Consider the following 16,990-nt stretch of genomic DNA (forward strand, 5'->3'; position numbering starts at 1 on the left):
TGACAGACAGAGATCACAAGTAGGCAGAGAGGTAGGCAGAGAGAGAGGAGGAAGCAGGCTCCCTGCAGAGGAGAGAGCCCAATGTGGGGCTCGATCCCAAGACCCTGGGATCATGGCCTGAGCCGAAGGCAGAGGCTTCAACCCACTGAGCCACCCAGGTGCCCCGCATAGCACAGTTTTTATGAGTGCATTATTGTAGTATGATGGCATGCCATATGAAAACAATATGAAATTATTTATTTCTCCATCGGTCTTCAAGATTTTGTTCTTCCGGTTGTCGGTGCCTTCCCGACTTGCTGGTTTCCTATTAATAATTCTTGTCCATTTTACACAAACACAGTCAAATGAAAAAGCTTTTCTCCAGAAGTCTGTTTGCTGTACAAGAATGAGAAAACAGTAATACAAAGTTTGTTTTATATTGTCTTTTCTTCTAATTACTGAATCATATTTGCAGAGATTTAAGGAAAAACACTATGTTCGTAGCAAGCGTTGCCATTTTTATTTAAAAGAAGTTTGGGGAATGTTTTGAGAAACTATTTGGAAAGAGGAATTAAAACCTCAAAATACATTTTTATTGTGTGGATAAGAGTTATTAATATCTATCTCAATAAGTAAATCACTTAAAATTTTCTCACATGTAGTTGCTGCCATAATGTCTTGATTGCTTAAATAACTGTTGAATGAAAGTGAACAGGACTTACATGAATTTCACCTTGAGTTTTATCTCCTATGAAATAAAGTCATGTTTATGAACTTTGATTATCAGAAATTAGATAATTATTATGAAAGACTGAGTATGACAACTTCTGCACCTCACCAAGGAGTCAAAGAGCAGTTATATGGATTTGTCATAAATGACATCATTTTAATAAAATTGATCAGTTGTTTTATATTTTGAATTATACTGTGACTAGAGCCTGTTAATGCAATAAAGTTCTTTGTTGTTTTGGATATTTTATCTTAGAACTGTTAGCATTAGTAACAATTGGAAGTAGTTTCCACAATAGATTCCAGCAATAGATTTGTTTAAATCAATGTTAGTTGCCTTACTCAATTTTATTGCTACTGATGCATTCACTCTGTTGTGGGTTAGCAGATCTTGCACTGGAATTGAATTTAAAAACAAGCATCTGGCTCTACTTAAAACTCTGAAAATACAAGTTGTTCTTTGATTTATTAAATACTTCTCTACTTACAGAACAGAAATGGGTAATAGTAATGGTAATAGATGCTTAACGTATACACTGTGACTAGTGAATTTTTTCAGTAACTATAAATGATAACATGCATCTAAGTTCCCAAAACACATTCTGGAGGTGTCAGTGCTCTTTTTCTCCAAGCATCCAAATGCCTGGGGCAGAGTATAAAACAACCTATGAAAACTATAGTAACTGTATATGCTGATCTCTTATTTTTTTAACGAGCCCTTCATCAGAAATGACTAGAATAGCGTCTGGAAAAGGATCGCTTTTTAAGGCTTTTACCTATTAATATAGTTAAAAATTTTTGATAAGCAATTTTAGTGTTGAATACAGATTTTTTTTACTTTATTAAATCATGTAACTTAAAATTTGCTTTGATTAAATATGCATATAAAGTCAATAGTTTTTAAAAATACTTTTCAAAAAATTTAACTTACTGTACATTTTATGTAAATCTATTTCTACTGAAATAAAATTAATTTATTTTAAATATTTAGGTGACAGACAAAGAGAAAATTGACCAGCTTCAAGAAGAACTTCTGCATACTCAGGTAATTCTGATGAATAGAAAGATCCAGGGACTTGAGGGGCACCTGGGTGGCTCAGTAGTTAAGCATCTCCCTTCATCTCAGGTCATGACCCCAGGACCCTGGGATCAAGCCCCGCATCAGGCTGCCTGCTTCTCCCTCTGCCTGCCACTCTGCTTAGCTCTCTCTCTTTCTCTATCAAATAAATAAAATCTTAAAAAAGAAAAAAGAACAAGGGACTTTATCTTATACTTAAGTTTGATAATGGAATTTTTTTAAGAGAGCGAAATTTGGAGTGGTTTGATGATACAACCTTATTATAGATGTAAAAAAATGCAAAAGTAAATTAAGAAATAAAGTATAAAAAAGAAACTTGGTGAGTGTGCTTTACTCATTTATGTGTAAAAACCTGTATCTGAGTGAATCTTGTACTTCTAATTTTAATGAAAAACTGCTGTGGAAAAAAAAGTGGGGGAAAGTGGCTTGTTCTTACATAGACCTATGCTTGCATTTTTACATAGATAGGCTAATAATTCAAGTCAAGTCATTTACTAGGTTGATTTGAGTCTACGGTAGTTCTAATCATCTTTTTCCTTTACTTCTCTAATCCCAAAATGAATCAGATAATGGCTTTTCTAAATGTATTTCTGGCACTGATTTGAAAAGCTCTTCTCCTATAGTTGGTTATAAAACCTTGATTAGGTAGGTAATTTCTAGGTAATTTCTAGTGCAGAATTGAGTAGGTAAATTCTAGTGCAGAATTGCCATATCACCCACTCCATCATTAATTAATATATTTTTATGATTATTATATGATATAAATACAATTGAAATATATAATCTAGTTATGTTAATTTACATGGATAAGAACAATGTGCAATAATAATTAAGTTTTTGTCTTTCAAATTAACACTTTTTTTAAGGAGGGTCTCTTTTTTAGGGAAGAAATACAAGGGATAACCTATATGAAATTAAACAGTATATTTTGAGTCACAGGTTCTCTTAATATCATTGATTTCATTGATATCTATGCATTGATCCTCATGCCTGACTACACCATAGAATCACTTGTGTTCTGGCCGTCTCCATGTATATTTTTAAAGGCTTTTCAGCCAAGCAATTCCAATCTTCAGTTCAGCCAGAGATTAGGAATCATTGGTGTCAAAGTGTGGTCTCTCCAGCAGTTGCATCAGCATCCTTCCAGGATCTTGTTAGAAATGCAAATTATTGACCCCTTCCTAAACCTCCTGAATCGGAAACTCTATAAGTAAAACCCAGCAATCTTTCTTTTTAAAAGCCCTCAGATTATTCTGATGTGTCCTTAAGTTTGAGAACTATTGGTCTTGATCTTTGGAGGACAGCTCAGTAACACATCTCTGCAGAATGGCTGAAGATTGGCACCTGTACCAAAGAATTATTCCATACTCAGAAAATGTAGATCCGCATAATTGATCCCATATTTACAAAGAAATGAGCCAGTGTAAATCCTACCACCCTTGTGTATCTATTGATATCAACTCTGACTCGTGTAATTTGTAGTGTCAGCCATGGGCATTGACTCTTGATATAATAAACCCTAGGGTTAGCTATTCATAGCAGTGATGTGCAGTAGAAATACAATGCCACATGTGTGATTTAAAATTTTTGCATTCCAAAAAGGTAAAAAGGAAAAGGTAGAACTGATTTTAATAATATATTTTATTTAACACAGTGAATTCCAAATTAGGATCATTTAACATGTAATTAGTTAGAAACATAGTAATGAGGTATTTTATTCATTTATTTACTGAATTGTAAAAGTCTGCTGTGTATTTTACATTTAACAGTGCATCTCATTTCCGACTGACTACATTTCAGAGTGCTCAACAGCTCCAGTGGCTAGTGGCTACCATATTACACAGCAAAGATCTATTTATGTCAGAGTTTTGTTGTATATATTACATATACAATGTATAAATGAGCAGGTGTTACTTAAAAATGTTTATAGTAGAATCTAGCTTCTTGTTCTACCTGTCTCATATTACTGAGTTCTACTGCAGAATATGCTTTTTTAAAATTTGACTATAGTTGGACATTGTCTGAGGATAGACCCCTGATTGCCTATTACTTTATTCTTGAAAGATTACAACAACCTAAAAATTTCCAGAGGATGATTTTTCCATTTTGAAAGGCATGATATAAGTTGGACATAAACATTCTGCTGGTTTTAGGAAGAAGTAATTCTTAATAGTGTCTGAACATTGCTCATATTTAGAGAAGAGATGATAGTATACAAACTGAGAAGATCAAGTAGAAAAGGATTGCATTTATTTGAGAAGAAAAGTGTGTAGCTAAGCATCTACTTCGACAAAGCAAGCTGTCTACATGTATCAGTCTTTTTAAAAAATCTCTTTTTATATCAGTATTTTAAGAATTAATGTGAAATCTCTGGCCTTGGAAACTTAACCAAAATTTGGAGAGTTTGAGTTCTCGATTCTGACCTATAATCAAAACCCTGTGATAAGCTACCAAGGATCCGTAACCTCAGAGCCCTAATCTAGGGAACCTTTGCCTCATGTAAAGACTTCAGGAAGCTAATGCTAATAAAACATTCAGTATTGGGCCTGTCACATAATACATGCTCAGGTACATAAGCTGTTGTTATTTCATTTTAATATACAACATAAAGTAATGTGGGGAATGGGAAGAATTTGAATTTTTGTGAAATGTCCCTATGGTAAAGACTTAAATTTTTGATGTAATAGGAAATACTGTTTCAGTAGAGTATACTTAAGAACTTGCTTCTTTAAATTCTTACATTTTACTATTTTTAAATAATTCCATTTCTTCAATGTAAATAGCAAAGAATTTTCCAAAGAAAATGCCAAATTATAATAGAAAAACGAATTCCATTGTTTGTATGAGAATTTTCATAATTTATTTTATCCTCAGCATTTTCAAAGAAGCTTCTTAAATGAAATAATTCATTTTAAATTCAGAAGATATGACTTCAGGATTTTGGAAGATTTTAATTTAGACTTAATTAAATTGTTAACTCATCTTTTTCTTATGTAATTATGGTGTTATTTTGTTACAGTTAAAGTACCAGAGGATCTTGGAACGGTTAGAAAAAGAGAACAAAGAATTAAGAAAATTAGTATTGCAGAAAGATGACAAAGGCATCCATCACAGAAAACTTAAGGTATTTTCAGTTTACCTTAATTTTGCTAATTCCAGAACTTTGCCACTTCACATTGTACATTCATCAATACCAGTTTTTAAAGCCGTAATGTGTTCTATCCTTTTCTTTCTAACCTGATATCCTTTGGAGATAGGGAAGTCTTTTCCTATATTAAGACACTTCATAAATTATAGTCTACATATATTTGTTTCATATGAGGCCCATAAAATCTTCATCCTTTTAACAGTTATTTCTTGTGAATCAATTTATTTTTCAGAAATACCCCATTTGTCTTTAGGCTGATTTAAGTTCTACAGTTATAAAATAAGAATTGTGAGTTGAGGGACATTTAGATATGACTTGGCATCCTATCTTAAATTTCCAGTGAATGATTAGTCCATTTTCTTCAGTTTTATGAGAATTACTGTTTTCTTCTGGAAGGTTTCGTAGGCATTTTACAGCATTTTTGTAAAAAGTGTATGCTGGTATTTTTATCATCAGCACATTGGTAATTACCATTATCAGTAAGTTAAATCTCATTATTGCCCACTAAACCCAGCTGTATGTGCTGAATTAGTTGAATTAGTAACATTTTTAACCCACTGAGCCACCCAGGCGCCCCGAATTAGTAACATTTTTAACGTATATCTCATATAAGTAAACAGAATTTGTATATAGCAAACCATCAATAAGTCATGGCACATGTATTCTGAAGCCAGGGTCCAAAGATAAGTAGTTCCTCTTTAACCAACATGGTCCAAGATAAGTAGTTCCTCTTTAACCAACATGTATTAATAGTTCTAACTGTAAATCATGACTTCATAAAACAGATAAAGAGCATGGCTTTATTCACAATTTACATGTGGCAATTGAGTAAAGTCATGTCCAAATGTAATATATTTTGAGAGTTCACCTCAGAAACGGTATTTTTTCTCATAAAATGAAATGGTAATGAAAATTTCAAGAATTTTTTGTTAATTTTTTAGTGGAAGGGATAGCAGTTGCTTTCCATTTAATTACTTCTAGGTGTTACGAGCTGAAAGGAAATGTTGGCCCTCATTTTGTTCCTACCTTGCATTGAAACTTGCCTTTAATTATTAAATGCTTGGCATGGTAGTCTTTTTTTTCCTCACTTGTTTATTTGTTCATTAGTTGTTCAAATACTTTATTGAAGTATTTGCCAGGTACCATGTTCTGTCCTGGTTCTAGAGAGAGAAACAATGCAGGATGTCTGCCCTTGATGCTCTCACACTTGAGTCTATACAACTGTCACAGTACACTTACTCATTCTTACTGATTTAACAGTCTTCTTAGTGATTTCTTCTCTACTTTTATCCTTTCTTCAGTTTCTCTCTCTCTCCCCCCGACCCCATACACATACCAAACTTGATAGGGGATGATTTCCTTGTAGTTGGTCACCTGACTCCTTTTTTGGCCTTTGTGATGTTAATGGTCTTCCTTTGTTGGGCATTTAATATTTGTTCTTCAATATTAAACAGTAACTTCCCTCTTTTAACATTTAATTGGAAGGTTAGGAAATCCTCAGTTAATGTACTATATTAAATCAGTATATCTCTAAATTGAGTAAGAGAAAATGGAATTTTATTATATACTGCTTTACTATGAAAGTATATTATGTAATTAGAAAAAAACAATATAATCATTATGGAAAAACATTTTGGATTTATCAACTTTTTTTCTCTTGACACATCTGATTTTCTTTAATTCGTTCATATTAATTTTTGAAATTTTCTAGAAATCTTTGATTGACATGTATTCTGAAGTTCTTGATGTTCTATCTGATTATGATGCCAGTTACAATACACAAGATCATCTGCCAAGGGTAAGTGAAAAATTTATACGTAGTGAGCTTGCTCTTCAGCAAAGGAACACTTCAGATTTTAAAAAAGTTATGTGTGTGTGTATGTGTATGTATATACTCAGACATACAGTCTAGCCATATACATATGGACATATGACACAGATATAAACAGAGATATATATTTTTTACCTATATAATATTATTTATGTGCTTTAGGTGATGTCTTAAGCATTGACTGTTGTTTGACTCTTGGTCCACTGGCTTACTTATATTTATATGTAATGAAGTAAGGTTATTAGGTACTTGGCATTATGTATTTGTAACATCCACGAAACTAAAATATTGGAACAGTGGATTAAATTAGTCATGAGGGAAATTTAACATCATGGAATTGAAAATGTCTTTATAATGAATAAGCTAGCTACGGAAAAGATTCATAGAACATGAGTGATCTGGTTTTAGAAGTAGTAGTTTAATTTAGCACAACTTTTTGTTTAAAATTTGGATATAAATACTGGATCCAATTAATATTTTACTGTTTATATTTTTGGTATGCATAGAGGTAATGACCATCTTTGTTTTTATGGATGGGATTTTTAAAAATCATTTAACTGTAGTATTTTAAAAGACTGAAAAAATCTCAGTGATATTTCAAATCTATTTAAGTAAAAGTGTGTATTTAAAAAATCTGAACTGATGTTATTTGTTCTATGGTAAGGTTGTTGTGGTTGGAGACCAGAGTGCTGGAAAAACCAGTGTGTTGGAAATGATTGCTCAAGCACGGATATTCCCTCGAGGATCTGGGGAGATGATGACACGCTCTCCAGTTAAGGTAGGACAGTAGGCCATCTGGATGAAGCTCCTCGGGAACGTAGCTGCTGCAGTGAAGTTTGTTATGTTGAAATGAAGAGTTATAACTAAAAAGAATGGATACATAGCCCCGGGAATTAGTCCTATTGTGGAAATCAGTGCAGGCACAGCCTGGAGACCAGTGTGACAGGAGTGGAGCAGGTGATAGACGAGAGATGGAAGAGGAGGGCAGAGGTGTGGTGGGACCAAGCTGCACTAAGCCATTGTTAGGACTCTGGATTTTATTCAGAGTGAGATCAGTGAGAGGTTGAGTCAGAAAATGAGAATATTGGAAGTGGAGTCTGTAAATGTAGATAATTTTCCAGTTTTACTCTAAGAAGAGTGGAGCAATGGGGCAGTAGTAGTTGAAATATGTTGGGTCAAGGGAAAGATATTTACAAACTGTAACGATATAGTTTGAGAGGTAAAAATGATGATGTAAGGGACAGGGAACAATTGCTCGTAGTAGCAGAGTCTTTGAGGACAAAGGCTGGGACTCAGCATGCAATATATAGAAGTTCTCACAGTTCATCCATCCATCATTCATTGCCGCAGGAAAAAAGTCTATGGCTACAGTCTTTCATTCAACAAATATTTATTGAGTGCCTAATATGCTCTGGCACTGTTCTAAGGCAGTGTGTTAGTTAAATAAAACAAAGATCCTTTCCATAATGGAGGATGGGTTCCAGTAGAAGAAGCAGGCAATAAGAAGCAAAATAAATGACTGAATTACATAGTTTGTTAGAAGGTGGTAATTGTTGTGCCACAAAAAAAAGAAGGTGAAGCCAGGTAAGGGTAGGGTGCCAAGTAGACTGCATTGAGACGGTGACATTTGAACCAAGACTTGCACAAAGTGAGGGAAGAAGTCATGTGGATATCTAGTGCAAGAGTGTTCCATGCAGAGAAAAAGTTAGTGCAAAGCCCCTGAGGTAGTTAGGTGGCTGTTGTGTTCAAGGCCAGTGTGGCTAGAGCAGAGTGAAGAGTAGTGGATGATGAGATCAGAGGACTAATGGGAGGCAGGAGGAAACAGATCATTAGGGCTTTGTTGGTCATTGCACAGACTTGGATTTTTATTTTGAATAAAATAGGGAGCCAGTGCAGGGTTTTGAACAGAGTAATACTACATTTTTTTTATAGAGAAAGAGTTCTCCAGTGCATACAAGTGGAGAGGGGTGCAGAGGGAGAGGGAGAGTATGCCAAGCAGACTCTGTGCTGAGTGCAGAGCCCGACACAGGGCTCGATCCCAGGACCCCAAGATGACGACCTGAGCCAAAATCAAAAGCTGAATGCTCAATCGACTGAGCTACCCAGGCGCCCTATAATACTACTTTTTAAAAAGGCTCACTGTAGCTGCTGTGCTGAAAATAGACATAAGTAAGATGGGTAGATCGAGGGAGACCAAACGGGAAGCTATTGGAATGTTCAGGTGATTCTTTCACCAGGGAACTAGCCACAAAGATGATAAGAGATGGTTGGATTATGGATTGATTCTTAAAGCAAAATCAGTAGGATTTCTTAGCATACTTGATATGAAGAAGTGTGAGCCAGTTATCAAGATGATGCCAGTGCTTTTGGCCTGAATAAATTAGAAAATGTAATTGATATGGGGGAGTCTGGAGTAGTGGGAGTTAGCTCTGGAGAGAAGATTGGGAGTTTTGGACTTGCAAGGGATATTAACAAATAAGTAGCAGTTGGAGACCTGGCCTAGAGACATAAATTTAGATGTCATAATCAAATATCTAAAGGTGGTATGTAAAGCCATGGTCTTACTAGGTAAGATCACCGAGGGAGTGAGGAAAGAGAAGACATAGGACGAAGGATTGTGTCCTGGGCATACCCAAGATTAAGAGGTTGAGGGTGGAGCAGACAACAAAAGAGCTTCTCAAGGAGTCAGCAGTGTAATAGGGGGAACCCAGGCAGTGCAGTGTGTACTGGAAGCCAGGTCAAGAAAATAACTAGGAGGAGGCGGTGATCAGTGAGGTCAAACACTGCTGACAAATCAGGAAAGATGAAGACTAATAATTGGCCATTTTACCAGTGAAGGCAATTAAGTAGAATATGTACAAGTATCCTTCTGCTTGCTTCCACTTGCTCAGTGAAATGAGAGGCTAGATTATCAGCTGTGAAGTAATGAGAGGGGAGTAGGTATTAAAGATCGAGTGAACAAGTCTTTCTAGGCAAGTGGTGACTCCAGAAGTGAGTTGATGAGATAAGGCAAGATATAATAGGATTCCTGAGCCGTACTAAGGTCTCCATTAAGATCTGTGGAGATAGGGGCGCTTGGGTGGCTCAGTCGGTTGAATGTCCAGCTCTTCAGTTTTGTCTCAGGTCATAATCTCAAGGTCATGAGATCGAGCCCCACGTTGGGCTCTATTGCTGGGTTGGGGCCTACTTAAGATTCTCTTTCTCCCTCTGCCTCTCTTTCCACCCCTTCACTTGCACATCTGCTCTTTCTCTCAAGAAAGATCTGTGGACATAAATTCGGGGGAAAGCTGTCGTAAGGTTTTTTTTTTTTTCTTTTACTTTAGCTGATGGGTGTAGAGTAATGGGAGAATTAGAAAATTGACATCACCAGGAACAAAGGCCAGAATAGATAATAAGGCTAGTGCTAAAATCTTCCAGAAATGAAGTCTGTTCATAACTGCAACAAACGATCTAGTGTGATTTATAACGGAGTGCACTGTTTTGGATCTGGGCATGAATTCAACTATGTTATGTAAAACCAGTTTCTTTTCCATTGCTCCATGGTTTTGTGTGAACACGCCAAACTTTATAGATCCATCTTACTATTGATAGGCACTTGGGATATTTCTGGTGGGGGGAAAGTCTGACTGTACCTCATAGCTTATTCCATAATCATCTCTAAAAAAGTTGTAAATCTACCTTCTACATTGCTACCAGCACTCTAATTATAGTGGCTGTTATATGAATAGCATTATGAATGATGTTATATTTTAGGAAGGAATTCATTTTCTTCTGGCAGGTGAGTAAATCATGGACAGATTTCCTTGAAACAGACAAGGCTGGTTTCTTTCCAGTTCACCATTACTTCTCTAGAATTTACCAGGACTTCTCCTCTTTGATAGACTCTGAACTCCATGTTTTTGTCTCCCGTAGACAGATTGCCAGAATCTTGATTTAGCCTCTTTAGCAGATTCTTTCTGTTTTGCTAACTCATGTGCAAACATGTTACGGGGAAATTGTGGACAAAAGGTAGGGCTTGGTTTTTGGAGATTGATTTCTGCTGTCAGTTTTTTTCTGGAGCTTTAGCACCTTAAGCCAGGGCTGCCTGATACCCTCTGATCTCTGATCTTGTCTCCTCAACCCAGTAAGACTGCTTCAGTTTTAACCTTTTCTCTTACGTTACCCTGTGCCACAAATCTACAAGCACCCCAAAGGAAAACAGCCATAGGAATATGCCCCTAAAATCCTCTGGGGTCTTGGGCCCAGTCCAGGATGCCATGGCTGCTCTCTGATGCTTTCAAACAGCTAAGTTTTGTTGGTTTTCTTAGCAAGTCTCAGTAGAAGGAATTGTATTTTAAAAGTAAAATTGGATCATTATAAAGAAGCCTGAAAAGCTGCAGTTGAAAAGCAAAGGAATGTGAACTTTAGAAGTTCTCATGAAAGCCCTGACTGTTGATATATAAGCTGTTAGAGAATTCTTTATGCAGATGTCTCTCACTTCTTGGGTAGAAGCTACATTAGCTCCCCTGTGGTCAGTCTTATGTGCGCCTAGGTTTTGCTGCACTGTCCATTTAGTTCTGTGTATTATTTCTCCCAGGAGGTAGTGAGCTCTAAACCAGAGACAGTAGGTTCTTTGTTTACCCTCCAGCAACACTTGACACAGTTAGTCCTCAGTAGATAGAAGTTGAATGAATGAATTGTCCTTTACCTAAGTTAACCTTTGAAGTTAAATTCAAGATTTCTTTTTGTTTTTCAAGTTGTAGTTTGATGGTTCTGTTCTTAGTAGTTTTATAGCATTGACTGGAAAAGGATAGGGGCAGCAGCATTTTGTTTTAGGTCATGAAAGATCAAGAGTAGCCAGCAGTCTTGTTGGGAAATTACAGCACATGCAACAGATATATGGACAATACAGATAAAAAATTCTGTAGTCTCTGCACTGCCATGTTGACAGCCCCTAGGGATGTTCCTTTATGTGTACTGTGAGGGGATGCCTGGATTTATGCAGTGCGGTGGGCTGCTCTAGACCCTGTAAGTCCTATGGGATCAATATGAATTGTAAATGTATTACTACATCTTGATTCTCCATTAATTTCAGGTTACTCTGAGTGAAGGTCCTCACCATGTGGCCTTGTTTAAAGATAGTTCTCGGGAGTTCGATCTTACCAAAGAGGAGGATGTAAGTAGAATTTGTATGAGGTTCATGTGTGTAGCTTCTAACTCCTATAAGCTTATGAAAGACAACTAAACTGGAATATTTGTTAGTTGAAGATTTTCATAGGATTTTGTTGTTTTCTGTTAATAGCTCGCAGCATTAAGACATGAAATAGAACTCCGAATGAGGAAAAATGTGAAAGAAGGCTGTACTGTTAGTCCTGAGGTAAGTGTTGTAATTCATTTTGACAATGTTCTATGGCAATTCAGAGTTTATGATTTGAGATAAATCATGATTGGCATTCATTAGATTGCAGCTATTCTAAAACACACAGATTTTTTTAATATTCCAAATAATGTATCATTTTGTGAGTAATTTTCTAGAATAATTAAATAAAAGGATCAGAAAAAGAATAACTTCTTTCTAAATGGATGAGGTACAGAATTTTCAGAACATAGATATCATGAATATATTCCTGACAGATCGCCGCCCATGGTGAGTTTTGTTTTGTTTTGTTTTCCCTGAGTAGACCATATCTTTAAATGTAAAAGGCCCGGGATTGCAGAGGATGGTGCTTGTTGACTTACCAGGTGTGATCAATGTAAGTATATATATAGAACATGTATTTTGTCTTGTTCCTATTGTGGAAAATATGTATAACGATATTTAAAACCTTTTTCTTCAAGACTGTGACATCAGGCATGGCTCCTGACACAAAGGAAACTATTTTCAGTATCAGCAAAGCTTATATGCAGAATCCTAATGCCATCATACTGTGTATTCAAGGTAAATCCTATCAAAAGGTTTTAATTGCACTGATATGCTTCCCTGTTTAGCAGGCTAAGCTTTGCTCTAAATATGCACATTACATAAACATAGAAGATAAATGTCTTGCCCTCCTCAATCATTCATTTATTAGTAAATAGGATTGATATTGGCAATATTTTGATAAATTTCATTGTAGGCATCGCAGATTTTTATTAGCTAGAAGTTCTTTTCATAACTAAAATAAATGTATTAATTTTTCTTACTGTAATATAGATACAAGGGTGTAGCATATAGAAATTTTAAAGTCTACTTTGCAGTTGTTACAGTGTCATTTTTCAAATTTTTTTCAGATGGATCTGTGGATGCTGAACGCAGCATTGTTACAGACCTGGTCAGTCAAATGGATCCCCATGGAAGGAGGACGATATTTGTTTTGACCAAAGTAGACCTGGCAGAAAAAAACGTGGCTAGTCCAAGCAGGGTGAGGGCAAGTTCTTCATTGTGAGAGAACAGATTCTTTGTATAAGCTTCAGCTGTGATAGGGACTGGTGATAAAAACAAAAACATACAGCAAACAAAAACTTATGGAATACTTTAGTGGGATTTTTCTTCTCATTAAAAACAAAGTATTAGAAAGTTAAAGTAAATTACTGAAGTGCAGTTTTGAGGTTTAAATAAAATTCCATAATTTCAGTTTGTTTGCTTCAGAAATTCTTAGAAAACTATTAATGCTGCTTACTCTAATTTAAATAATCTTATATGCTGACGATCATTAACCACTTATTAATTAACCACAAATTAATAATGATGGTTGTGTTTCTTTTCTAAAAAAAAATTTTTTTTAAGTTAATGTTTATAAATTAGTGTAGGCCTAGTGAGACTATAGGTTCCTTCTGGACATTGTGTATACTTCTTTTGTTGGTTTTTTTTTTGCAAACAAACATTACCTTTCCTATCTAATCAAAGACTATGAAGCAGACTTTTATAATACGGAAGACAGTGGGTTGGTCTCAGGCCTCACAGTTGTTATCCATGCTCCACCACCAAGCTGTGTGTCCTTGGGCAAATCTTGTTACTTCTCTGCATCTAGTTAGTGCATAATCCATCCTATTAGTCTAGCTGATCTCTAGGGTCATTTTCGTTTCTAAAATTCTGCAGCTTTATACATCTTTATACATGGGGTTCAGTGTCCCTCTTTCTCTTCTAACAACAAGAGAGTTTTATTTCAACATGACATTGTAACTCTTATTAGGGAGCAAGTCATGACTTAGAGCGAGTTCTTTACTTAGTTCTAAAAACGGAAGGCAGGGATTGAAAGTATGGGGTCTGTAGCCAGATTGCTTGGTTTCAAATGCTGGCTCTGCTCTTTGCTAGCTATATAATGTTGGGTATTTTAAACTTTTTTAGTGCTTTTGGCTTCCTCATCTGTTGGAATGAAGATATTAATGGTACTATCTCATAAGTTGCAAAGATTTAATGAATTAAATATTTGTTGTGAAGTGGTTAAAATAGTGCTTGGCACTGTCTTATATACATGGTGGCTGTCATCTGTTATTATTATATCTTGATCCCCCATAGAACAACTTCAGGTATAAGTACCCATCCCTTGTGCTACTGCTGAGAATTTCTCTCCTTCCCACCTGAAACTTGCTGCGTGTGTGCCTCTTGTGCTGTGTTCCCAAGATAGACCACCCCAGAGTTCACCAGTTCCATAGGACTCACAAGACTCAGCACATAGTCATTCTTACACCAGCATCTGTTAACAGTGATTGGATACAAAGAAGAATCCCAAAAAGCAAAAGTACAAGAGATGGTATCTGGAGGAAAACAGGCTCAGGTTTCCGAGAACCCTCTCCCGGGAGAGTCCTGAAGGAAATGCTTATTCCCTCCAGCAACAAGTTTCTCATGAGAGACTCAACACCTAAGATTTTTACTAGGGGCTGTTCATGTAGGCCCCCTCAAGTACCAAAATTCCAGACGCCCAAAGGAAAGCAGATGTTCAGCAGAAACCACATTACTCACACAATGAGCCACTCTTTTGCAGGGAAGGTTTTGTTTCAATGTGGGAATTGTTTACCAGTGAGGTCCTCGGATGCCAGCCAAGGACAAACAGGCCTTTCTAAGGACCGCAGTCTCATGCCTGCTCTGTTAACTCTTCTCTGCACAGCCTCCATGACCTTTGCTTTGCCGTGTTTTGAGGGGGAGGGCCTGCTGTGATGGTGCTGGTCCTGGTATGGAGACAAGTAGAAATAAAGTGGAAGGGAATTCTGTGCCTCTTTCCCATGTCCCTTCATTTCGTTCATTCCTTTCTCGTCTTCCCTAGGATAGTAAGTTTGTATTTCTTTTGAAATGCAGTTAAGTTTTCTATCAATCCTTTTTTATACCAAAGAGGCAGCATTAGCTCAGGGGTGTAACTTGTCTTGGAGGAGTGATTCTTCCTGTAGTGTTAATGTGAATGGGCTTCTGGGAGCAGAAACTACAGTTGTGTGAATGATAGTTCTCTGTGTAAATATGCATTTTTCTGGGGACAGAGTTTATAGTTTTTACTTCATTTAGAAAAGGGTTTTTGACCCTAAAAAAGATGAGAGCCAATGGATCCCAATATTTTTAAAAGTAATATCAGACTGTCCACCTTGGTTAGAATTTATCTATTTGAAAAAGAGTATAGGGAAATAATCATCACAGCTGCCATTTATCGAGTGCCTCTGCCTGCCTGGCACTGTGGTACGTATCGTAGTGCTGCAGAGAATCTTCTCAACGTCATTTTGAAAAAAGTAGCAGGGCGCCTGGGTGGCTCAGTGGGTTAAAGCCTTTGCCTTCGGCTTGGGTCATGGTCCCAGGGTCCTGGGATTGAGCCCCATATTGGGCTCTGCTCAGCACGGAGCCTGCTTCCTCCTCTCTCTCTCTCTCTGCCTACCTCTCTGCCTTCTTGTGATCTCTATCTGTCAAATAAATAAATAAAATCTAAAAAAAAAAAAATTTTTTTTTTTAAAAAGTAAGTAGCTTCTTCAGGCCTGGTAGCTAGTAAGTGGTGGAATTGAAATTGAACTAAGGCCTGACTCCACTGCACATCATTCCAGGTTTTACTAATGCATCTTAGGTCTTAATAATGTATCTTTTAGTGTAGTGAAATTAAATATATTCATTTTTTTCCCTCAAATAGCGATTGATAACCATTTTAACAGTTTTGTACAGATTTATATATTTCACTGAACATATATGTGTGCAGCATTATTACATTTTCTTTTTGAATAGTATGTTGTGCTTTAAAAAATTACATAAACATATATCTCACATTTATTTCCCACTTTTAAAAATAGATTCAGCAGATTATTGAAGGAAAACTCTTCCCAATGAAAGCTCTGGGTTATTTTGCTGTTGTAACAGGAAAAGGTATGCAAAGAGGGATTATAATATAATTTAAGTTTTTCTTGTTTTCAAATAAAATTAATTTTCTTAGACCTCCTTCATCTTTCCCTAGGAAACAGCTCTGAAAGCATTGAAGCTATAAGAGAATATGAAGAAGAATTTTTTCAAAATTCAAAACTCCTGAAGTAGGTATATGGTTTAAATATTTTAAAATTTTATACTGAGGAAGTAGCTTAAACTGTTTTCACTTAAATGTTTGTTTTATAGCTGTTAGTTTAACGTTGAATTTCCAGAATTTTTCCCAAATAATGGTCTCTATCTAAACGGCAAGTCCTCAAGCTACTCAGAATGAGAAGCAGCTTATCACCTGGTACAACACATGCTCGTGTGATAAACTGCCCCTTGGACTATGGGCACTGAGAGATGACACAGACACCTCTTTAGTTTTACTTATTAAGTGATATTTAAAAATCAATACTTAACATTTTTATCTTTTAAAGAAACCCATCTTGTATTTTATATTTATTTTCTTTTTTTTTTTTTTTTTTTTAAAGATTTTATTTATTTATTTGTCATAGAGAGAGAAGCGAGAGTGAGCACAGGCAGACAGAGTGGCAGGCAGAGGCAGAGGGAGAAGCAGGCTCGCTGCCAAGCAAGGAGCCCGATGTGGGACTCGATCCCAGGACGCTGGGATCATGACCTGAGCCGAAGGCAGCTGCTTAACCAACTGAGCCACCCAGGCGTCCCTTTATATTTATTTTCTTTCTGTCTTTCTCTCTCTCTCTCTCTCTTTTTTCTTCTTTTCTCTTCTCTTCTTTTTTTTTTTTCTTTCATAAGTAAGTAAGTAAGTACCCTGCCCCTGATGTGGATATCAAACTCACAATAAGATTCGCCTGCCCTAGGGGTGCCTGCATGGCTCAGTGGGTTAAAGCCTCTGCCTTGGGCTCACGTCATGAT

At 36.3% G+C, this 16,990-nt stretch overlaps 1 protein-coding gene across 5 annotated transcripts in view; it reads left to right on the forward strand.

The window, feature by feature from the left end:
* The window catches only part of OPA1 (OPA1 mitochondrial dynamin like GTPase), an 88,310-nt gene that overhangs the window by 22,642 nt on the left and 48,678 nt on the right, over positions 1 to 16,990 (forward strand). For all 5 annotated transcript variants that reach the window (XM_047733233.1, XM_047733223.1, XM_047733253.1 and 2 more), the window contains 11 exons: positions 1,700 to 1,753; positions 4,806 to 4,910; positions 6,646 to 6,732; positions 7,430 to 7,543; positions 11,840 to 11,920; positions 12,047 to 12,121; positions 12,426 to 12,497; positions 12,583 to 12,682; positions 13,015 to 13,145; positions 15,985 to 16,057; positions 16,146 to 16,218. In XM_047733233.1, coding sequence (XP_047589189.1) covers positions 1,700 to 1,753; positions 4,806 to 4,910; positions 6,646 to 6,732; positions 7,430 to 7,543; positions 11,840 to 11,920; positions 12,047 to 12,121; positions 12,426 to 12,497; positions 12,583 to 12,682; positions 13,015 to 13,145; positions 15,985 to 16,057; positions 16,146 to 16,218 — 965 coding nt within the window. The remainder of the gene's footprint in view (positions 1 to 1,699; positions 1,754 to 4,805; positions 4,911 to 6,645; positions 6,733 to 7,429; positions 7,544 to 11,839; positions 11,921 to 12,046; positions 12,122 to 12,425; positions 12,498 to 12,582; positions 12,683 to 13,014; positions 13,146 to 15,984; positions 16,058 to 16,145; positions 16,219 to 16,990) is intronic.

This window comes from Lutra lutra, chromosome 1, assembly GCF_902655055.1.
Source record: "Lutra lutra chromosome 1, mLutLut1.2, whole genome shotgun sequence".
In the NCBI taxonomy this organism is placed as follows: Eukaryota; Metazoa; Chordata; class Mammalia; order Carnivora; family Mustelidae; genus Lutra; species Lutra lutra.